This window comes from Muscardinus avellanarius (genome assembly GCF_963383645.1).
Source record: "Muscardinus avellanarius genome assembly, chromosome: 11".
In the NCBI taxonomy this organism is placed as follows: Eukaryota; Metazoa; Chordata; class Mammalia; order Rodentia; family Gliridae; genus Muscardinus; species Muscardinus avellanarius.
The window spans coordinates 94,675,850-94,700,568 of NC_137797.1; the positions used below are offsets into that span (position 1 = coordinate 94,675,850).

Genomic DNA, 24,719 nt, shown 5'->3' on the forward strand with positions numbered 1-24,719 from the left:
AAACAGGGTCTCACTGAGTTGCAAAGGGCCTCACTTAAGTAACTAAGGCTGTCTGCGAACTAAGATCCTCCTGTCTCACCTCCCAAATGCAGGGATTACAAGCATGCACTACCACACCAGGTTTATTCTTTATTATGAGTTTATTTATGAGTTGCAGAGAGCCTCACTAAATAGTTGAGGCTGTCCATGAACCGTGATCCTCCTGTCTCAGCCTTCCAAATGCTGGGATTACAAGTGTGTGCCACCACGCCTGGCTCCCAGCCCTATTTTTTATTCTTTATTTTTTAATTTATTTTTTGTTTTCTTTTGTGGTACTAGGGGTGGAACCCAGGGGCATTCTACCTTCTAGCTACATCCCCAGCCCTATTTTTTATTCTTTATTTTAAAACATGGTCTCACTAAGTTGCAAAGGTCCTCATTAAGTAGCTGAGGCTGTCTACAAACTGCAATCATCCTATCTCAGCCTTCAAAATGCTAGGATTAAAAGCATGCACCACCATGCCTGGTTCGTTCGTCCTTCCTTCCTTCCTTCTTTCCTTCCTTCGTGGTGCTGGGGATTGGACCCAGGGGCATTCTACCTTTGAGCTATACCCCCAGCCCTATTTTTTATTCTTTATTTTGAAACAGGGTCTCACTAAGTTGTGAAGGGCCTCACTAAGTAGCTGAGGCTGCTTCGGACCTGATTCTTCTGTCTCAGTTTCCCAAGTACTGAGATTACAAGCATGTGCCATTATGCCTAGCTATTCTTTAGTTTTGAAACAGGGTCTCACTAAGTTGCAGAGGACCTCATTAAGTAGCTGAGGCTGGCTGCAAACCTGCAATCTTTATGTCTCAGTCTCCCAAGTAACTAGGATTACAAGCGTGTGCCACCATGCATGCCCGGCTGGAGAATATAGTGTGTGTGTGTGTGTGTGTGTGTGTGTGTGTGCGCGCGCACGCGCGCGTGCACGTGCGCACACTAGGGATTGAACCCAAGGGCATTCTGTCTCTGAACTATATACCTACTGTTTTTTTTTTTTTAAATAGTTTTAACTAGGTTGCTAAGTGTCTTGCTACTTGCTGAGGCTAACCTTGAACCTTTGATCTTCCTGTCTCAGCCTCTCAAGTTCTAGGATTATAAGCCTGTACCACCAGGGCTGGCTTATACTTTTTTCTAAAGTCAAAGATAGGGTGTGTAATAACATACCTATTATAGTGTATGGTAGCCTCTAGTTAGTATCTTATAAAGTGAAGAGGAGGAAAATAAAATTTCTTTTTAAATATATTCAAATTTAATGCTGTAAGTGGTGGCACATGCTTGTAATCCCAGCATTCGGTAGGCTGAGACTGGGGGATCATGGTTCATGGCCAGCCTCAGCTACTTAGTGAGGCCCTCTGCAACTTAGTGAGACCCTGTTTCAAAATAAAGAATGGAAAGTAGGGTAGGGGGGGTGTAGCTTGAAGGTAGACTGCTCCTAGGTTCCATCCCCAGACCCACAAAAAAAAAAAAAAAAAAAAAAAAAAATTAGAGCGATGTAATGGATTCCTTATTGCCTCTTTTTTTTCTTCTAGTACTAGTGGTTACTTCCAGTCTACACCCTCAGCCTGATCATCATCACCATCATCATCTTATTATTTTGGTCCTGGGGATGGAACCCAGGGGCGTTTTACCTCCAAGCTACATCCCAGCCCTATTTTTTTTTTTTTTTTTTTTTTGTTTGTTTGTGGTACTGGGGTTCCTGGAAGCCCTTCTACCTCTGGGCTACACTCCCAGACCTATTTTGTACTTTTTTTTATTTTTGGAAACAGGGTCTCTTAAACCTGCGCGGCTGGCTTCGAACCTGTGCGACCCTCCTGTCTCTGCCTCCCACACACAGTAATTACAAGCGTGTGCCACCACGCCTGGCCAGCCAAGCCCTATTTTTTATTCTTTATTTTGAAGCAGGGTCTCACTGAGTTGCAAAAGGCCTCACTAAGTAGCTGAGGCTGCCGTAAACAGCCTCAACAGGAGGATCCCAGGCAGGTTCTTGGTCAGCCTCAGCAACTTCGGGAGGCCCTCAGCAACCTAGTGAGATACTATTTCAAAATATATAATAAAAAATAAGGCTGAGTTTAGCTCAGAGGTAGAATCTGAGTTCTTCTCTACCAGCTTTAACCTTAGACAACTTATTTAAGCTCTTTACCTAATATAATGTTAAATGGGCACAATAATACTTATCTATCCTATAAGGTAGCTGTCAGAATTAAGTTAGATGACGTGTGTAAAGCCCTTTGTGCTTGGTTCTTATTAGAAAGTTAATACATGGGAAGGGGATAGGAGTAGGGCTCAGAGGTGGAGCTCTTGCCTAGCATGTGGGGAGTCCTGAGTTTTATCACCAGCACTCAAGGAAAAAAGAAAAATGTTAGTTTTTTTTTTTTTCTCTTTTTTATGGTACTGGGGATGGAACCCAGGGGCATTCTACCTCCGAGCTACACCCCCAGCCTTACTTTTTAAAAATTATTTTATTTTGAAGCCGGGCGTGGTGGCACACACTTTGTAATCCCTGCGCTTGGAAGGCTGAGACAGGAGGGTCGCACAGGTTCGAAGCCAGCCTCGGCTACTTAGTGAGACCCTATTTCCAAATAAAATATAAAATAGGTCTGGGAGTATAGCCTGGAGGTAGAAAGCCTCTGGGTTCCACCCCTAGTACCATCAAAAAAACAGGGTCTCACTGAGTTGCAAAGGGCCTCACTAAGTAGCTGAAGCTGCCATAAACCGCGATCTTCCTGTCTTAACCTCCCAAATGCTGGGATTACAAGCGTGCGCTACCACACCCGGCTTCTCCTTTTGTCTTTACCTCTCAATAATGTCTCAGTTTTATATCATATTATTATGTGGTCTGTGAAAATAATTCTTTTTGTGTGTGTGTGTGGTACTGGGAGTGGAACTCACGGGCATTCTACTTCCAAGCTATATCTCCACTCCTGTTTTTTATTCTTTATCTTGAAACAGGTTCTCACAGAATTGCAAAGGGCCTCACTAAATAGTAGCTGAGGCTATCTGTGAACTCGGATCCTCCTGTCTTAGCCTCCCAAATGCTGGGATTACAAGCGTGTGCCACCATGCCTGGCTTGAAAATTATTTAAAAACCAGTAGAACTACTCCAGGATTTTGCTGCTGAAACCAAAATAGGCATGATGCTCTAGTAGATAGTTCATTCATTCATCTGTCAGAGAAGACTTGAGTCACTAGTGTTCATTTTCAGTACTGATAATTCTATAATAAACATGATTTTACTTACTATCGATACTTACATTTTGACCTTGATCTTTGCATCTTAAGTGTGCAAGGACTGTGTTGATTATGTCATTGCTCTTGGTCCTTGTGTGTGACTGTTACTGTGATTGCCTTACAGAGCTCTGAGCAGCAAGAGTGCAGTGATGGCGCTTCTCAGGAGGATGAGGGGTTTATGGGCATGTCCCCTCTTTTGCAAGCCCATCACGCCATGGAAAGAATGGAAGAGTTTGTTTGTAAGGTAAGATTATGGCTTCTTATCTCTTCTGCTATCCCTTTAGCCCTTCCCAAATAGAAAGTGGGGTAGAGAGTGGTTAGTACTGTGACCTTTGGTTTGCCTTGGAAAAGTCTCTAGCAAGATGAGGACTTTAACCATCTTTGAGACACAGTACATTTGCTTGCTGCAGCCTTGATAAAACTTAGAGTATCCAATTGGGTGACAAAGCTTTCTAGATAGAGGTTAACAGAGTAAATGTCTTGCTGATTAGATGAGATCTGAACAAAATTGGGAGTGGTCGATTCTGGAGATATTAAAATGCCATCTCTAGTCCCTTGAAACTCTTCTGCAGTGTGCAAACCTGCCGGTCTTTATGGGCAGTCAGACTGCTCTTGAGAGAGAAATTTCCCAGTTTCCCTGCACACTTGGTATTTTCAGTTCAGCTGGTGTATCTCTGCCTTATTATCAGTCTTTGTTCTCAATTCATTGTGATTTCCTAGTACTTAATGTCAGATTTTTTTTCTTTCTAAAATATCTAGAATTGAAGTTGACACTGGTAAATATATAGGCTTTTTATTAATGAGCTCAGCAAGGGCCTTGTTAGGTATGATTTCATATAGTATAAGACTGTATATATGTATATAAATTCATTTACTGAACATTTTTGGAGTACTATTGATTATTTAGAGAGTTTTTTTTAGGACACATAGTTTTTTATGGGTTTTATGAAACAAAACTTTTTATGCATGTGGTGTTAGATTCTGAAGACTAAAGTTAGGTTTTTCTACATTTATAATGGTGCTAGAAATACTTGAGACTAGTTCATTTAGAATACCATACTTTTGGACTTCCGGGAAGATGGCGACCGAGAAAAGCGGGGCTTAAGAGTCCCGCTAACAACCAATCTCCATTACCACAAAAAGAGCGCCTTTCATAGCCAGAAAACACCATCACCAGAAAAACAAAAAAAACCACCAGGCTCCAGAGAGAAAGCGGACTGAGAACAGAGCTCAGGGCCACAGAGGAGACACACGAGCCCGAGGACGCAGCAGCAGCGCCATACTGCCGGTGGCAGCGGCGAACTCAACGGACGGCTACAGCAAGCCAGGTGAGCCGCTGCGGAACAGCCAGGCGGGATCTTTCGGCGCAGACAGCATTTAAAGCTCCCAGTGGCTGAGCTCAGCACACGCTGCAGGGATTCAGAGTGGAAATCAAAACCAGAGAAGAAAAAATACGCCAGACTCATGGCCGAGGGCGTGGCAGAGGCGCCATATTGCCACCAGCGGCGGCAGCAGCAGTGAATTCACCGAGTCCAGTACAGCTACATCTGCGTACTCAAGAACAGTGAGTCAAATTGCGGGCCACAGAGGAGAAATCGCAGTATTGGGCCTCCTGGGACTTGACCCAGGAGTGGTGGTGGCAGAGATATCACACCATAGGAGAACGTGCAACCTGGCACCCCCCATAGTTTAAAGCAGCCTCTATCGACTCCCTGGGTCGGAGACTCTGTGATACAACCCAGTAAAGGAGTAGTGGGGTCTGAGATAATACAGACTAGAGATCCAGAGCACCTTAAGTGAAGCCATAGTGACCCAAGGGAAGAACCCAGAGAAGGCACAAACCTCTGAAATCATGGGAAAGAGGAATAACACTGGAGTAATGAATGTGCACAACCCCACAACATCAGAACCTGATAAAACAGAAAATCAGAGATTTCTAGAAGATCAAATCAGGAAAATAACTGTAGAAATACTAGAGGTGCTTCGAAAATAACTCAGAGAGAGCCAAAAAGAGATAAAGGATGCAATTAATGAAGTAAAGGCCTCAATTCAAAGCACAAACAACCGATTAGACCACATGGAGAACAGAATCTCGCTCTTAGAAGATGAGCAATCCAAAAATGAATGCATAGTTTCTAATCTAGAAAAAAATATCCAACAGCAGGAATCTGACATTGAAGAAATATGGGCCCATCTTAAGAGAGCTAACCTAAGAATAATTGGAATAGAGGAGGGAAAAGAAAGTGATACCAAAGGGATCAACAATCTCTTCAAGGAAGTAATAGCAGAAAATTTTCCAAATATAGAGCAAGAGGTTGATACACAGATCCAGGAAACTTATAGAACTCCCTTTAGACAGGATCGGAGAAGAGGATCCCCACGCCATATAATTGTCAAAATGACCAATGTGGAAGCCAAGCAGAGAATCTTAAAGGCAACAAAAACAAAGGGCCAACTGACATTCAGAGGCAAACCAATTAGAATCACTCCAGACTTCCCAAACCAAGTCATGAGAGCCAGAAGGGCTTGGAGTAACATATTCCAAACTCTGAAAGAAAACAACTTCCAGCCAAAAATGTCCTATCCAGCAAAACTTTCTATCAAATTAGATGGAGAAATAAGAAGCTTCCATGACAAACAGAAACTGAAGGAATTTATGTCTTCAAAACCAGCGCTAGAGAAAATACTCAAAGAGATTAACTACAAAGAAGAAATAGGTAACACTCACCAGAACCAGAGAAACAAGAGTTTCCATCCAACAGACAACTAAGATTGGTTATCTGTGGAGATTCATTATTTATGTTAGTCTTTTACCTATCTCTAAGTTGTATTGTTTGCCTTTATTTTTGTTAATTTTTAGGATTTCTAGTTGGAATATTAATATACCTTCAGATATAGCATTTGGAAATATTTTATCCAATTCTATTAGTAACTTTTAACTCTGTTTACATTGTCTTTGGATATACAATATTTTCTTTTATTTTTTAGGGAGTTTGTATATTCTTCTGTTGCCTGTGTCATTGAAATCATATCCAAGAAATCACTGCCAATTTCAATGTTGTGAGGTTTTATGACCCAGATTTTCTCCTAAAAGTTTATAGTCTTAAGATTTATATTTAGGTCTTTTATCTATTTTGAGTTAATACTTGTATATGGGATTAGGTAAAGGTCCAATTTTATTCTTTTCCATGTAATTATTATTTTTCAACAATATTTAGTTAAAAGATTATTATTTCCACCACCAAATGTTCGTGGAAACCTTGTCAAAAATAACTTGACAATATAGGGAAGAATTTAGCTCTAGGCTTGTATTTAACTCCAATGGTCTATATATCTGCCTTTAGAACAGTACTACACTGTTTCAATTATTGTAGCTTTATTTGGTTTGAAATCAGAAAATATATATCTGCTAGCTTTGTTCTTTTTCAAGATCGTTTTGGGTATCTAGAATTCATATTCCATATTAGGATAGATTTTTTTCTGAAAAATAAATATATAAATATATGATAGTTTCACCTAAAAAAACAGAAAAAAATATGCTCTAGTAAGAAAGAAAGCAAAAAGAAATATTGAAATGCTATCTTTAAATCATCAAACACTTGGTATCAGACAAATGAAACTGTTATGTGAGATTATCATTTTTAATTTTGGATAAATTGCTATAATACTAGATGTCAACCACTAAGCCAAGCATGGGAAGGAGGGATGGGGAGAGAATGGGGTGGGGATCGGGTGGGGGCTGACTGGGCGATGTGTGCATGTATGTTTACAAAATTTTGTATCCCACTATGATGTATGAATACAGTGCACCAATAAAATAAAATTAAAAAAAAAAATAGAATACCATACTTTGATCTGGGGGGTGAGGAGAAAACTATGGTGTGTGTGTGTGTGTGTGTGTGTGTGTGTGTGTGTGTGTGTGTGTGTTTGCGGGTCTGGGGATGGAATCCAATGGCATTCGACCTCCGAGCCACACCCACTGTCCTATTTTTTATTTATTATTTTGAAACAGGGTCTCACTAAGTTATGGAGGGCCTCAGTAAGTAGCTGAGGCTGTCTGTGAACTGCGGTCTTCAGGTCTCAGCCTCTGGAATGCTAGGATTACAAGCGTGCACTATCACGCCTGGCTTCTTGTGTGTGGGGTTTTTTTTTTTTTTCTTTCTTTCTTTTCTTTTTCTTTTTTTTTTGGTGGTGCTGGGGATTGAACCCAGGGGCATTCTTAATATTTTATTTATTTTGAAACAGGGTCTCACTAAATTGCAGAGGGCCTCACTAAGTAGCTGAGGCTGTCCACGAATCGTGATCCTCCATCTCAGCTTCCCAAGTACTGGGATTACAAGGGTAGGCCACCATGCCTGGCTGGCCTGTTTTGTTTGTTTGTTTTTTTTCTTTTTCCTTTTTCTTTTTTTCCCTTGGTACTGGGGATTGAACCCAGGAGTGTTCTGCTTCCAAACTAAACCCTCAGCCCTTTTATTTGAAATAGGGTTTTGTTAAGTTGCTGAAGCTGGCCTCAAACCAGTAATCCTGTCTCATCCTCCCAAGTATAGGAATTACAGGAATGTGCCTCCATGTCTGAGTGTGAGTGTGAGTGTGTGTGTGTGTGTGTGTATGTGTGTGTGTGTGTGTGTGTGTGTGTGTGTGTGTGTGCGTGCTTGCAGTATTGGGGATGGAACCCAGGAGCATTCTACCTCCAAGCTGTGCCCCCCCAGCCTATTTTTTCATTTTTTATTTTGAAACAGGGTCTCACTGAGTTGCAAAGGGCCTCACTAAATAGTAACTGAGGCTGTCTGCGAACCGCAATCCTTCTGTCTCAGCCTCCCAAATGCTGGGATTATAAGCATATAAGCATAAACTACCACTCCCGGCTTTTTTTTTTTTTTTTTTTTTGTAGTTGTTGTTGTTTTGGTGGTACTGGGGTTCCTGGAAGCCCTGCTACCTCTGGGCTACACTCCCAGATCTATTTTATACTTTTTTATTTTTGGAAACAGGGTCTCTTAAATCAGCGTGGCTGGCTTCGAACCTGTGGGATCCTCCTGTCTCCGCCTCCCAAGCGTGGGGATTACAAGCATGCACCACCACGCCCGGCTTGTTTTATTTTTAAAGAAGCAGATTTGTTGTAGAAAAAAAATCTGTTGAAGTTATATATTATTTTGGTCATTCAGGAATTTTAATAGTTATAGATTAGTGGGATACTGTAGCTGACTTGACTGCCTTTTCTTCTGCCTTTCTGATCTGAGAGTAGATAATAAATTATATAAAACTTCTAACGTAACAGTTAATAGGAGAATAGATAGGGTGGTATTTGCTTGCTACAAGCTAATTTATTGAAGAAAAATGTTTGGGCCACAAAACCTGTTAGTTATCCCTTTTGCCCAGCAGTCTGTCTGTGAGAGGTCCCAGTCTTCCCCGTGTGGCTGTGGCAGGCCACTGGCTGGCTTGGAAGCCAGCCAGGTCTGCTGACACAGAGATTCTGTTTCCTGGGTTGAGAGCTAGTAAACAGAGACTATTTAAAACGAGGTGTGCTGTGGCCTTGATGGTATACCTTCCCATTTGGAAAGCTCTTCTTAGTGAAATGAGGGCAATAAAATACCTTACTTTTTAGATTTCTAAGTTTAACCTTGGTCTCTTTTTTCAGTTAGTTTTTCCCCTATTGCCAGGCCTGAAGTGGGAAGAGGAAGAGTGCCATGAGTGTGAAAATATGTGAAAACGCACATTTTAGGGTCTAGCACAAATGTGGGAGACCATTGCTAAGATGTTTGATTTAGGCAGCATTTCTGTCAAGCTGATGGATAGATGTGCCTCTGTCTAAGCTATGAGCCTGTTCTTTTTTTCCAGGGGTAAAATGATGCCTATTTGTGTTGGCATTTTGGCTGGCAGGATATGGTTCCAAATTGAGAGTGAGGGTAGAGTGTCTGTTGAATGTCTCACTATCTCAGTGTTTAGACCACTAGGATATTAGAAACAGTGGGGGAAATCACCAAAATTAAATGTACATGTAACTAGTAAGAAACTCAACACACTCTTGGCTAACTATAAAAAGGAAGCATTTATTTTGTTGTGCAGCTCTTTAGATTTAGTTACAGAGGAACTTCTGTTTGTGATAAACTGCTTTGAAGATTGAAAAATTGAGTTCTCTCTACTTCCTCTTAGAAAATAAAATTTACCCAAATTAAAATAAGTAGCAACATTAAGTAAGGTTAATCTTACCGATAGTGATCTTTCCCAGGTTCAAAGTATCAGCCAGGCACGGTGATGCATACTTGTAATCCCAGTACTTGAGGGGCTGAGACAGAATTGCAGGTTTGCGGATAGCCTCAGCAACTTGTGAAGCCCTTGGCAATTTAGTGAGACCCTGTTTCAAAATAAAGAATAAAATAGGGCTGGGGATGTAGCTCAGAGGTAGAAGTGCCTCTGGGTTTAATCCCCAGTACCACCACAAAAAATTAAAAAAAAAAAAAGTATCTTGATTGGGGTCTTTTTTTTCTCTGAATAAAGTTGTGGAAAATTTTATATAGCTGCTTTTACAAGTGGTAGTGAGGCCAGCCCTCTTTATCCATGGATTCTACATTCATTGATTCAACCAATTATGGGCTGAAAATATTTGGGAAAGCTGAGCATGATGGAATTGGCCTATGGTCCTAGGTAGGCAGGAGTATCACTGGAACTCATGAGTTCAAGACCAGCCTGGGCAGCATGATAGTGAGACCCTGTTTGAACAAAAACATAAAAATAAAGAAAAAAAATATTTGGGGAAGAAAATTGCATGTGCTTGCTTGCTTGCTTGCAGGGTCATTCTACCTCTGAGGTATACTCTCAGCCCCTTTTTATTTTTTATTTGGAAACAGTTTCACTGACTTGCTGAGGCTGGTCTTGAACCTTTGAGTCTCCTATCTCAGCCTCCCAAGTACTGGGATTACAGGCATGTACTACCACCTCTAGCTTATTTTTTTTTTTTTTAAGAACTTAGGATAGAGGGCATTATACAATTTTTGATATATTTGCATTTATGTATTTACTTATGTGTGTGTGTGTGTGTGTGTGTGTGTATATATATATTTACTTAAATATATTTGCTTTAAGATATTTTTCTACTGGGTGTGGTGGTACATGCTTGTAATCCTAGCGTTTGGGAGGCTGAGACAGGAGGATCGCAGTTCACAGACAGCCTCAACTACTACTTAGTAAGTCCCTTTGCATCTCAGTGAGACCCTGTTTCAAAATAAAGAATAAAAAATGGAGCTGGAGCAGCTTGGAGGTAGACCCTTGGGTTCCATCCCCAGTATGGCAAAAAAGAAAATAAACAAAAAACCCCCCAGTATTTGGGAGGCTAAGACAGGAGTGATCACAGGTTCAAAGACAGCCATAGCAACTTGGTGAGGTTGTCAGCAACTTAGCAAGGCCCTGTTTTCAAAAAAAAAATTTTAAATGGGCCATGAAGGTGAAGCTCAGAGGTAGAATGCCCCTGGGTTCAATCCCTAATACCAAAATAATAATACAGAGAAAAACAGTCTTTCCGTTTTAACAGTGTGGTAGGAGAGTTGTTTGGGATAGTGTTATAAATGGACAACCAAAGTCACAAAGGTGTTTGGTAACCCTTTTTCCAGGTATGGGAAGGCCGATGGCGAGTGATCCCTCATGACGTGCTACCAGACTGGCTCAAGGACAATGACTTCCTCTTGCATGGACACCGGCCTCCTATGCCTTCTTTCCGGGCCTGTTTTAAGAGCATTTTCAGAATACACACAGAGACAGGCAACATCTGGACACATCTCTTAGGTATGTAATATCAGTGGTGTAATGAATTAGTGATCGGCTTTATTTTTTCTTATTTTTATGTAGTTGAGGGTAAAGACAGAATTTGAAAAATGTATTGTGATTTGCTCTTCCCCCAGCCCCCAGATTTCTAATGATGAGTTCTCTTACTGGCTTACTCTTATCCTAATTTACACTGAGATTTTATTACAGCTGTGTCATATTTTTCTCTCCTAGATCTTTAGAGAGTATCTTCTGACCAGGCAAAGGAAAAAATGTTATATAAAATGTAGTATAGCCGGGCATGGTGGCGCATACTTGTAATCCCCACTCTTGGGAGGCTGAGACAGGAGGATCGCACAAGTTGGAAGCCAACCTCAGCTACTGAGTGAGGCTCTCAGCAACTTAGTGAGACCCTGTTTCCAAATAAACTATAAAAAATAGGTCTGGGAGTATAGCCCGAAGGTAGAAAAGTCCCTGGGTTCTACCCCCAGTGCCACACACACACACACACACACACACACACACACACACACACACACACAAATAAAATGTGGCATAATACTGTGTGTGTGTGTGTGTGTGTGTGTGTGCGCGCGCGCGCGCGCACGCGCACGTGTGCGTGCACATAATGCTAAGGATCGAACCCAGGGAAATTCTTCCTCTGAGCCCTATCTTTTTATTTTGAAGCAAGAGCTCAGTAAGTTATAGAGGGCCTACTGGGTGTGGTGGTGCACGCTTGTAATCTCAACATTTGGGAGGCTGAGATAGGAGGATTGTGATTCGTGGACAGTCTCAGCTACTTAGTGAGGCCTTTTGCAACTCAGACCCTGTTTCGAAATAAAGAATAAAAAATAGGGCTGGGAGTGTTGCTTGGAGGTAGAATGCCCCTGGATTCCATCCCCAGTACAGTATGGGGGGGGGGGTTACAGAGGGCCTAAGTAGCTGAGGCTGGCCATGAACCTGCCATCGATCTTCCTGTCTCAGCCTCCCAAGTACTGGGATTACAAGTGTGCACCACCATACCTGCCTATAATGCTTTAATAAGCAATATGATGGTGATTTTTCAAAGTCCTTACTTTTAGAATATTCACTGTTAAAATTTTAGTTTGGCTTAAAATAGAACATGAAATATACTATTTTCCCATCATGGTTGCATGTTAAAGAAAGAATACAATGGAACTGAAGCATTTGAGTAGCTTAATATATAAAAAAAATGAAGTTGTTGGGTTCCAGCCTCACACCATATACAAAATTAACAAAGACCTACACATGAGCTAAAACTAAAAAACTCTTAGGAGAAAACAGATGTAAATCTTTGTCACTTTAGGCAACAGTTTTCTTAGAATTGAAAACTAAAGTGGATTGGGAGTGTCGGTGGTAGAGTGCGTATTTAGTGTGTGCAAGGCCCTGGGTTCTATCCCTAGCACTCACCCCAAAAAACAAAACAAAACAAATAAGCAACAACAACAACAACAAAAACCCAACATCTAAAACTCAAGCACCCAAGAAAAAACAAACTAGATAAATAAATCAAAATTAAGGATTTGTATATGTCAGAGAACATTATTATTATTATTATTTTGGTGGTACTGGGGGTGGAACCCAGAGGCTTTCTACCTCCAGGCTATACTCCCTATTTTATATTTTACTTGGAAACGGGGTCTCACCAAGTTGCAGAAAGCCTCACTAAGTAGCTGAGGCTAGCTTCGAACCTGCGCGATCCTCCTGTCTCAGCCTCCCAAGCACGGGGATTACAAGTGTGCACCACCACGCCCGGCTGTCAGAGAACATTTTTAAGGATGTGAAAAGACAACCCACAAAGTGAGAATATTTGCACATGATATATCCAGTAATAGTCTAGTAAAGAACTCTTAAGACTCAATATTAAAGTAGCCCAGTCTGTCTTTTTATTGGCAAAGCTTCTTAGTAGACCTCTCTCTAGAGAAGACGTACAGATGACCAATAAATAAATGAAGAGATGTTTATTATCACCATTTAACAAAATGCAAATCAAGTATATTGAGAAATGCCCAGAAAAATACGAGACACTACTCTCACTAGGATGGCTATAACCCACAAAACAGAAAATAAGCATTGGCAGGGATGTGGAGAAATTGGAATTCTTCTATACTGCCAGAGGGATGTAAAATGGGCAGCCCCATGGGAAAGTTTGGCAGTTCTTCAAAAAGTTAAGGAATGAAATACTGTTATGTATTAACATGTGTGTGCCCTGGAAACATTTGCTAAGTGGAAGACTACACACAAAAAGCAACATAATTGATGATTCCATGTACATGAAAGGCCTAGAACAGGCACATCCATGGAGACAGAAGTCGATAGGGGGAGTAGCCCTAATAACTAACACACACACACACACACACACACACACACACACACACACACAATAAATAATGGGGAATGACAGCAGGTACTGGACTCCTTCGAAGTGATGAAGATATTTTGGAATTAGATAGTGCTGGTGGTTGTACAACTTTGTAAATGCAGTAAGTAGCTTCTGGCCTTTCTCCATTTAACTTGTATTTCTCACCACACACTCGATTCCACTGTGTCTCCAAGTTCCTGCCTATAAGTATAGTGAAAACAGAATAGAGGAGAAAAAAGAGAGGTAAGTTTTAAATTAAAATGATAAGGCATAGTCACTTGGCAAATGTTTAAGTTCTAAATGTCCTTGCCTTCTTGTATTAAATGGCCTGCCCTTAAGCAATACGGACATATCATCTCACTGTAGTGCAGAGCAGTTTAAGAACTGGTTGTACAGCTGGCATGGTAGCACATGCCTTTAATCTCAGTACTTGGGAAGCTGAGACAGGAGGACCACAGTTGAGGACAGCCTCAAAAAATTAGTGAGAACCTGTTTCAAAATTTAAAAAAAATTAGCCAGGCATGATGGTGCACACTTGTAATTCCAGCATTTGGGAGGCTGAATCAGGAGGATCATGGTTTGAGGACAGCCTCAGCTACTTAGTGAGGCCCTTTGCAACTCAATGAGACCCTGTTTCAAAATACAGAATAAAAAACATTAGGGCTGGGGTATCACTCAGGTAGAATGCCCCTGGATTCCATCTCCAGCACCACACTAAAAAAAATTAAAATAAATTAAAAATAGGGGTGTGTAGCTCAGAGGTAGAATGCTCCTGAGCTCAATCCTTAATAACACACACACCACCACCACCACCACCAACAACAACAACAACATGAAGAATTAGCTGTGGACCATGTGTTGCAGGTGTGTGATCCCAATACTATCCTCCTAGGATAGTAGGTTTGAGCCCAGTGAGCTAAAACTGAGATATCCTGTTTCAAAATTTAAAAATAAAGTAGGGTTGGAAAGCCAGGTGTGGTGGTGCACACCTGTAATCTGAGACTGAGACAAGAGGTTCAGAGGTTTGAGGATAGTCTCAGTAAGTAGTGAGACTCATCAACCTAGCAAAACCCTCTTTTAAAATTAATTAATTTAGCCGGGCGTGGTGACACACGCTTGTAATCCCAGCATTCGGGAGGCTGAGACTGGAGGATTGTGGTTCACAGACAGCCTCAGCTACTTAGTAGGGCCTTCTGCAACTCATTGAGACCCTGTTTCAAAATAAAGAATAAAAAAATAGGGCAGGGTATATAGCTCGGAGGTTGAATGCCCCTGAGTTCCATCCCCAGACCTGGAAAAATAAATAAATATTTATTATATAATATATTTATATAATAAATAAAAATTAATTAATTTATTTATTTATTGTGGTACTGGGGTTGGAACCCAGGGGCATTCTACCTTTGAGCTACACCCCCAGTTCTATTTTTTAGTCTTCATTTTGAAACAGGGTCTCACTGAGTTGCAGAAGGCCCCATTAAGTAGCTGAGGCTGTCCATGAACTGCGATCCTCCTGTCTCAGCCTCCTAAATGCTGGGATTACAAGCATGCCCGGTTTGACCCTCTATCAAAAATAAAAATAAAGATGGGGCTAGGGTGTAACTTGGTGGTAAAATGCCCCTGGGTTCAGTTCCAGTAGCGTGCATGAGCATGCGCATGCACACGCACACGCTCTCCTTCTCACACACAAACATGCACGCACGCACGCACTAAAAAGCTTGGGATAGAGCTCAGAGGTAGAATACCACTGAGTTCAATCCCGAGTACCATAGAAAGAAAAAAGAAAAAAAGAACTGGTTGTGAAATGTCCTGAGCCGACACCTCTCTGTCCCTGGCTCTTGAGTCTCCTGGACCAGCCTGTGAGGAGCAGAGGCAGCGCAGTCTCCTCTTCTCCGCTGCTCTAGGTGGGGGAGCTGTGTCTCCCAGCAGGCTTGATACCAACAATATTTGAAGTAAACTTAAATCTTGGATGAGCTTCAATTTGGGAACATTTTTTCTTTAGAACTTTTGATCCAGGTATCATTGCCAAAATGAGAAAATTGAAAGCAGAAGCAGTACATAGCACTGTCTCCTCAAATGGTGTATTTTATTTATCTCCTCCACTCTTTTCCTAGGTTGTGTATTCTTCCTGTGCCTGGGGATCTTTTATATGTTCCGCCCCAATATCTCCTTTGTGGCCCCTCTGCAAGAGAAGGTGGTCTTTGGATTATTTTTCTTGGGAGCCATTCTCTGCCTTTCGTTTTCGTGGCTCTTCCACACAGTGTACTGCCACTCAGAAGGGGTCTCCCGGCTCTTCTCCAAGTAAGTATCTGCACGGTCCATATTTTGATAAGTGATTCTGTGGGCTAGGGGAAAATACTCACCAGAATTGGCAAATTCTTGATACTGTCTGATGGGAACTTTTTTTTTTTTTTGAGAGAAGATAACTATTTACAACAATGAGAAATATTATACACCCAGGGGCCTTCTACCTCCGGGCTACACTCCCAGACCTATTGTATATTTTATTTGGAAACAGGGTCTCTTAAACCAGCGTGGCTGGCTTCGAACCTGCGCGATCCTCCTGTCTCTGCCTCCCAAGTGCTGGGATTACAAACAAGCGTGCGCCACCACGCCCGGCTCAATACACAGCCATTTTAACAAGGTTTTTGTCCAAAATAAAAATCGTTACTAGGGCTGTGGAAAAATGGATTTTGATTAGAAAAATGATGTCAAATGGGAGAGAAAAATTGAAAGCAAAAATGAAAGAACAAGCTTTGGATGACTTATGAAGAAAAGCAGAATTTCATACAGAGAACAATATATAAGGTTAAAAGATTTTCTTCCCAAAATCCCAGATAGCAAGGAAAAGCCAAATGCCAAAATTCTGCACAAAGAGTGTGTCTTGAGCATCTCATGGGAAAGGACAAGGACAGTGGAAACTCAAAAAGGAATTTGAATCCTTGGTGATGTGAAGGAAACCGTCATACAACATCAATCTCGAGGATTTACCATTCAGCCTTTCTCTGTTATATGGCTACACAGTTCACTTCGGTCCACCATACACAACCTTGCCAGGTCCATAGAAAATGCAAAGAAAGGGACAAAAACAGACAAAAAAAGGGGTCGTAGTGGCATTGGAACCACACAAAGGCCATAAGACCAATGCCCCCGACAACAGCTTTTCTACACCCTAGTCAAGTACTCTGGACACCTGGGAAGTCACCCTGCCCTCTCTGTGCTCCCTGCATTGCCCTGGCCATCAGGAGACATATTACTAACTGTAATAGTAACACACTAAGAAGACGACCAGGCAGGCCACCAGAATCAACAAACAGAAAGTATTCTCCATACGGGAACCTGGACTGTATCCTCTTCATAAGTCCGCCACATTACAGTGTGCGTACAGGCATCATGAAGAAATAAAAGCAAACCCACCGGGCCTAGAATATGGCTATGGTTTCTCCTCTTTCAGCACTGTCCTATCAAATTTTGAATGCTAAAACTACACCTGTCTAAAGAACCAATTAACAAAATAGAGTTCTGTTGGGAACTTTCTTTAGAAGATTAAAGCAAGCAGCCCATCTTGTCTCTTAGTTGTTGATAGTTCATCGTGGAGGACTAATTGAAACCTGTAACAGGCAGTCATTTTTAGCATTAAAGGGATTTTTCTTTTTAATTCTAGATTGGATTACTCTGGCATTGCTCTTCTAATTATGGGAAGTTTTGTTCCTTGGCTTTATTATTCGTTCTACTGTAACCCACAACCGTGCTTCATCTACTTGATTGTCATCTGTGTGCTGGGCATCGCCGCCATCATAGTCTCCCAGTGGGACATGTTCGCCACTCCTCAGTATCGGGGTGTGAGGGCAGGTGAGCGTGGGGGAGGTTTTACACGGGCATTCATTACAAAAGGTCTGCCTTTTGGCAGGCATTGCGATGTTGAGGAAGTGTGTGTGGGGGGCACTGGGGATGGAACCCAGGGGCATTCTACCTCTGAGCTATAACTCCAGCCCTATTTTTTATCCTTTATTTTGAAGCAGGTTCTTACCAAGTTAGAGAGGGCCTCACTGAGTAGCTGAGGCTGGCCATAAACCTCTGATCCTCCTGTCTCAGCCTCTCAAGTGCTTAGATTACAAGGGTGCACCACCATGCCCGGCATGAGGGAGTTGTAAGTAGCAGCCCTGGTGGTAGTTGTATTCAAAGTCACTAGTTACCTTAAAAGCAACGGGCTTGAGGGAGTGGTGAGCTTCAGGGTGAGGTCTTGTGTTTTGGGTCCTATTGTTTACTTGAGGCCTTATTTCATCCATAAGGTGTTGGTTCTGCAGTATTTATTATTTATCCTGGGGATTAAACCCAGGAGCATTCTACCTCTAAGCTCCACCTCCAGCCTGATTTTTATTCTTTATTTTGAAATAAGAGTCTCACCACGTTGGGGAGGGCTTCACAAGTTGCTGAGGCTGGCTGAGAACCTATGAACCTCCTGTCTCAGCTTCCCGGTATTGGGATCACAAGTGTGTGCCACCACACTTTGCTTAAAGGATCTTTTTATATTGAGGTTGAAGCCTGTTTACCTGGAGATCATATGAAAGCGCCCCCCTCCCCACCCCCCATTGCACCTTGCTTGGGCCTTCTCACTGGAGGATGGAGTTAGCAGGCGTGTTTTTGTCTCCCACTGGTCTGGGGCTCCTTGGAGTCAGGACTGCATCTTCTGTTCTGTAACACCCATTGTTTGAATAAATAGTATTGCAAGAAGTATTTTCTTTCACCCATTTTTTTGGGGGTGGAGGGGATTTAACAATAAAATCCAAACTCTGATCGATCTGTAGTTACTTAGAATCCAGAAGTACAATTAACCTCCTGTTTAAAGCACCTTTCTTTAGGTGTTCATGTGAGCAAATAAACAACAGTCAGGGTTGGCCTTCAGTAGTCCTTCAGTAGCTGTGTTGCATTAAGCCTTCTTTGAGCACATGAGATAAGAACGTCTTTGCTGAGGAAAGCTGAGCATTCTGCTATTTATATACATCAGAAGAATCAAGTTCCTGTGCCTCTGACTTAGAAAATGAAGGGCATGACCACTAACAGCCTTTACATCAGGAGAAAGTGCAAGAACAGGATCATGCAATGGTTCTCTCTTTTTTTCTTTTCTTTTTCTATCTATCTATCTATCTATCTATCTATCTGTCTGTCTGTCTGTCTGTCTGTCTGTCTATTGGGGATTGAACCCAGGGGCATTCTACCTCTGAGCTACATCCCCCCAGCCCAGTTTTGTTTTTTTGTTTTGAAATAGGGTCCTGCTGGGTTGCTTAAAGTCTCAGTACTTGCTGAGCTTGTGATTGAACCCACAATCCTCCTGTAACGCCTTCCAAGTGCTGGGATTACAGGCGTGCACTACCACATGTGGCGCAGTGTTTCTGTAGAGAGGAGCAGAGGCAGGAATCAGAACTGTTGTTTTTCTCTTCCTCTCAGATACCTGTTTTATTTATGAATCTACCTGCAGATATCATTGCACACCAGCAGCTTATTTGGTAATGTTCAAAGCAAGTAGCAACTCCTTTTCTGTTGAGAAAGCTAACCAAATGACAGCTTGTTTGCTATGGGTCAGCTGAACCCCACCTGTCAAAACTTTGGGGCAGTTACTGACTGAGGCAAATGTTCCTTTGGTTGACACATGTACTTCTGAGTGTTTTAAGATCAATGGACTCAAACCTTTTTTTCTTTTTTTCTTTTCTTTTTTATTGTGGTATTGGGGATTGAGCCCCAGGACATTCTACCTCTGAGCTATACCTCCAGCCCTATTTTTATTTTTTATTTTGAAACAGTGTTTCACTAAGTTGTAGAGGGCCTAAGTTGCAGAGGCTGGCTTCAAACCTGCCATCTTCCTGTCTCAGCCTCCCAAGTATTGTGATTACAAGCGGCTGCTACTACGATCAGCTTAAACTTTTTGATCATGACCTTTTCTGTCACAACCCTAAACAAGTCTGTCGTGTGTATATATAAATTAAAAACCTTTTGCAGAATATTGCTTTAAACTTGTTTACAGTGATTTTATTTTATTCATAGTTCATTTTAAAAAATGGTGGTTGAGACCTCATGTAGTTGCTTGTAGGACTATGACATGTCCAGAAGTTTGAAAAATACTGCTTTACATAAATGATTTTGAAGACAGTAGGCTGTTCTAAGTGATTCTGACAGGCGTGTGTTGCTGAGGATGGAACCCAAGTTTTGTACATGCTAGGTCAGTGCTAGCACCGAGCCATATCTCCAACCCCATTCTGATGTAATTCTGAGCTCTCAGAAATGTATGGCTTTCTGTTTTTTTCTCTATGACAAACTATTTAGGTGACAAGTTGTTTGGGCCATTTTAAAAAATTGATTTCAAGCCAGGATTGATTTCAATCCCAGTGAGGCAGGAGGCCGAGGCAGGAGGCCCACACGCTGGCCGCGGCAGTTCCCTGAGACGCTGTCTTGGAGATAAATAAACTAGTGAGGGAGGCAGCTTGGTGAGGGAGTGCTGGCTTTGGTCCTCGTGCTGCTGCCTCTTACTGGCTTTTGTTTTTTGTTTTTAATTTTGAGGTCCTAAATATAGATTACTAGTAAAAGTCTTTTAGCTTTGTGATACTGCTTGCCTCCCAAGTAATCTGATCCTTCATTGCCTCCCTCATTCCAGAAATGTTTGTTCTTCAGAGAAAAAATGTAAGATGTAAGGTTGCTTTGTAAAAGGGGAGCATTTAAGCGAGATTTCACAGACTCCAAGCCATTCCTTCCTCAGGTACTTAGCAACATAATCCTAAGTCCTTGACCTCACTTACTAAGCTAAGCTGTGCCTAGCAGGAGGCTCCTTGAATTTGTAAATACATCTTTAAGCACATAGCTGAGTTGTGCTTGGTGGCACATGCCTGTAATCCCAGTGCTTGGGGGCTGAGACAGGAGGATCTCGGGTTCAGCAAGTAGTCAGACCCTGTTTCTAAATAAAAATAAACCAGGGCTGGGAGGGTCCAGAGATAGAATGCCTCTGAGGTCCGTCCCCAGTAAGCACACACGCACACGCACACAGTAGAATTAAGCACGTAGCTATGCTGTGTTATATGACAGTGTCCCAGATTTTGAAGAACCTCCTTTTTCCTTGTAAAACAAGAGGCTGTGTTGCACCCTACTTTGGAATTTTCAGCTGACAGAGGCAATGGTTCTGTGCTGTTCTCGACTGAGTTTCCTGTCTGTGTTTTCACTTTTCCTCTTGTGGTTCCTAGGAGTGTTTCTGGGCTTGGGCCTGAGTGGAATCATCCCCACTTTGCACTATGTCATCTCAGAGGGGTTCCTGAAGGCCGCCACCATAGGGCAGATCGGCTGGCTGATGCTCATGGCCAGCCTCTACATCACCGGGGCCGCCCTCTACGCTGCACGCATCCCTGAGCGCTTCTTCCCTGGCAAATGCGACATCTGGGTAAGTGTGATGTGGTTAGGGTGGCACCTACCTATCTGTTAGTGGGCTGTTGGCAGACGGGAAGTGATAGGATACGGGAGGCTTTAGAGTCAGAGCTGAGAGACTTGTATGTTAGCCCTAACTCTGTCCCTCGTCAGCTGCATTTCTGGGTAATAAGTACAATCATAGTTTAGATTTCTCGAGCACTCAGTGTTTAGCACAGGCTGTACAGGGTTTACCTCATTTACTACATGAGCTCTTTGTGGTATAACTATTGCTAATATTGTCATTTTATAGATTAGGAGACTAAGGCTTGAGAAGTTAGGCAGCTTGTCTAAGGCACATGGCTTTTAAGTGGCAGAATTGGAATTGGCATCAGGCTAGTTGTAAAAACAAAGTCTTGTGCTCCTGTTTACTCCAGTGTGATGGAAAGTCGTTTAGCCATTCTTTTTCTCAGTTCTCTCATAAAATGAGAGTGATGGACCAGAGACTCTTGGGGACCAGGTACATACTTAATCCATTTTTGATACCAAAACCCAGTGATATGTAGTGAGAGAGAGGAAGAGGGAGAAAGGAGAGAGACAGAGACAGAGACTGGTTAGAGAACTGGACTATGGCTAATGGTAAGAGAATAGAAAAGATATGGGAGAAAAAAAATAAAAGGAACCAATATAGATGGAAAATTTATAACTAAAAACAGCTTGAAACATTTTCAACAGTATAGAATTGGATAGTTTAATATGAAAGCTGACCTTTAGAATTCTGTTTCTCAACTATTGCTGATGATTATAGACTAAGCTGATTATCTAGTCACTTTATTTTATATATATTTTTGTGTTATTGGGGATTGAACTCTACTTTTGAGCTATACACCCCACTCTATTTTTTTTCTTAGTTGCAGAGGGCCTCGCTAAGTTGCTGAGGCTGGCTTGGAACCTGTCTCAGCCTCCTGAGTATTGAGATTACAAGTGTGCACCACCATGCCCAGCTCCATCTAATCACTTTAAAGTTTAGTTTAGCTCTTTGTAAAATGTAATCTAGCCAGGCGTGGTGGTGTGTGCCTATAATGGGGGGTTGTACCTTAGAAGTAGAATGACCCTGAGTTCAGTTCCCCAGTACCAGTGAATTAATGAATGAAGAATGAATGAATGAAATTCTATTTTCAAGTAGTTCTTTTGATCTTTAAATTACCTAATTATCTATCTGAGATTATTTTATCTCATTGTAATTTTGACATTGACGCAGCGAGACTCTTACACCTTCCTCCTATTTTGGGAAAATTAAGCCCCTTTGGTTTTCTATAAAACATCTCTCCAGCCGGGCATGGTGGCGCACGCTTGTAATCCCCGCGCTTGGGAGGTGGAGACAGGAGGATCGCGCAGGTTCGAAGCCAGCCGCGCTGGCTTGAGAGACCCTGTTTCCAAATAAAAAAGTATAAACATAGGTCTGGGAGTGTAGCCCGGAGGTAGCAGGGTTTTAAAAGTTACATCTTGTATATGCTTCTAAAAGTGGCTCTTTCTTGATAAGTGCTTCTTTTCCACTGTGCTTAAGTTTGAGACTATACTAAGAGAATTGTTATAATTGTGGAAGTGAGACTTAGTGCACAGAGTATCCTCTTGAGATGTGAAGAAACTTCCAACAGAGCAGGTAAAATCAGTGACGTCACATGCTGGCAGGCCCGCTTCCGTCAATCTTGTGCTGTAGTATGTTGGTCATATACATCCAGAATTTTAATTCTGAAGGAGTCATTTGTTGTGACTTTCCGTTAGATCGTAAAAATCTATTTAGTTTTTCTGACAGAGCAACATTTAAATGTTCATAATTCTAATGTTCTTGTCTGTGACAAAAGTGTCCATCAGAAAATCATAGCTTGGCCGGGCATGCTTGTAATCCCCGTGCTTGGGAGGTGGAGACAGGAGGATCGCGCAGGTTTGAAGCCAGCCGCTCTGGCTTAAGAGACCCTGTTTCCAAATAAAATATAAAGTAGGTCTGGGAGTATAGCCTGGAGGTAGAAGGCCCCTGGGTTCCATCCCCAGTACCACCAAAAAAAAAAAAAAAAAAAAAAAATCATAGCTTGCAGCTGGGTGCTGAGCACTGTGGCTCAGTGGCGAGAGTCTGAACATTGTTTGCCCTGGGTTCACTGGGTACTCTAGTGCTAAGTGTAGATTTTCATGTCTAGAGCTTAGTGGCAGAGCCTGGGTTTCTTTGGGGTCAGCTGGTTTCGACTCAGCAGAATGTGCTGTCTAATGGATGTTCCAGGATCTGTGAACTCCTTGAATTTGAGCGCAGGCACGTCCATTCCCTGCCCCCCCGTCAGTGTGAGCCAGGGTGGGAAGACCCTGCAAGTCTTGAGCGGCTTGATAATGTGTGATTTCTCTTCCCCTTCTCTTTTTCCCCTCTAGTTTCACTCTCATCAGCTGTTTCACATCTTTGTGGTCGCTGGAGCTTTCGTTCACTTCCATGGTGTCTCGAACCTGCAAGAGTTCCGGTTTATGATTGGCGGGGGCTGCACTGAAGAGGATGCACTGTGATACCTACCAGCAGCCAGGGACCGTGACCCTGCACCTGGCCTGCAGCGTCTGCAAGCCTCCCTGCTGGCCGCTGATGCCAGCGCCAGAGGAGCCCCACACCTTGACAGCCTTGTGGGCTTCGTGACAGCCCAGGGGCCCCGCGTGGTACACGACTAAGAAGAGAAAACAAAAATAAATCATACCTCAAAGGACGGAGTGCATCAATTTGGAGAAAAGGAGAAATGGCCCACACCCTGACGTCTGCTGGGGATCTACTGATTGATGGCCCTGCAAGACCCTTGACAAACTGGCTTCTGATCATATCGTATTTATTTGTAGAAGATGGGAAACAGTTTAGCTGGTGGTTCGTTCTCCCTCTCTGTCCTTAAAACAGTAGTACAAACCAATTTAGTTGAACGTTTATATCCAGTTATGGGGCGGGAGTATGATTTTAGATGCTCTTTTGGGAGAACAAATTAATGTAAATAAGATTTCTAACTTACTGTTTAAATAAAAATTTATATAAATGTTTAAAACATAGGGGTAGGGGAGGGAGGGAGAATTTTTGTATAGAATGAAACATGCAAGTACCACACACTGTTTCAATTTTGCACAAAAGACTGAGGGAGGATCAGGTGGTATCCCAGAATGTACAGTGTCTTGGTGCACCAAGGTGCCTTCTGAAGGCCACACACATACCTTGGACCCTAGAGGGCAGAGACGATGGGCCCAGCCCGGGATCATGCGGCCACCCAGCCCGAGCCCGAGGCGCCCCGAGGTAGAGGCCACGGTAGAGGCAGGGTGGCGGTGCACACGGGAGTGGTGCGTGTTTTCTCCAGGGAATCAGCACGTGGATGGCTGGCAGCATGTGTTTAGACAGAGGCTCTAAGGATCGAAAGTCTTGAAGGTCGGCAGTAAACCTTTCTAAGAGCAGAGCCACCTAGTCCTGCCAAGGATGCTGGAGGGGTGGTGGAGGCACGGAGGAGCTGCAGCCCTTCTCCGCTTGGAGGTGTGACAGTTGCTCTTGGAGCTCTGGACCACCCCGCACGTTTCTCTCGAAAACCATTGCTCTGACCACACCTCTTCCTCCTGGGAGTAAAAGCTGCCTTTCCTCAGCATCATGGCTCCTGGCTCAGAGCCAGCGCGACAGGAGGCTGTCTACACTTGTGTAGGCTCCTGCTAAGGTCACACATACTGGCTGGGAGAGCCCTGCCTTTGGACTAGGAAGGAGGAGTTTCATCTGGTGCGCTGTCTTGGTTACCTGGCATGACAGACACTTCAAGTCTCCATGAACAGAGAAGCCACACACAGAACTCTCCAGTGCCCACCACAGAGTTGTCAGCCTCAGAGCCGAGCCCCTACAGGCACGTGTGGTGCAGAGTCCAAAAGGGAGTGGTGTGTTCCTGCAAGGGAGTCTGG

General features: G+C 42.7%; 1 protein-coding gene across 2 annotated transcripts in view; it reads left to right on the forward strand.

The window, feature by feature from the left end:
- ADIPOR2 (adiponectin receptor 2) overlaps window positions 1-23,321 on the forward strand; it is a gene marked incomplete at both ends in the record, with an annotated part of 40,178 nt that extends 16,857 nt beyond the window's left edge. Inside the window, 6 exons of one of the 2 annotated variants that reach the window (XM_080706603.1) lie at window positions 3,375-3,494; window positions 10,855-11,026; window positions 15,503-15,689; window positions 17,053-17,240; window positions 20,546-20,811; window positions 23,193-23,321. In XM_080706603.1, coding sequence (XP_080562729.1) covers window positions 3,375-3,494; window positions 10,855-11,026; window positions 15,503-15,689; window positions 17,053-17,240; window positions 20,546-20,811; window positions 23,193-23,321 — 1,062 coding nt within the window. The remainder of the gene's footprint in view (window positions 1-3,374; window positions 3,495-10,854; window positions 11,027-15,502; window positions 15,690-17,052; window positions 17,241-20,545; window positions 20,812-23,192) is intronic. The other variant, XM_080706604.1, reaches the window with a different exon arrangement.
- Window positions 23,322-24,719: the final 1,398 nt, after the last annotated feature.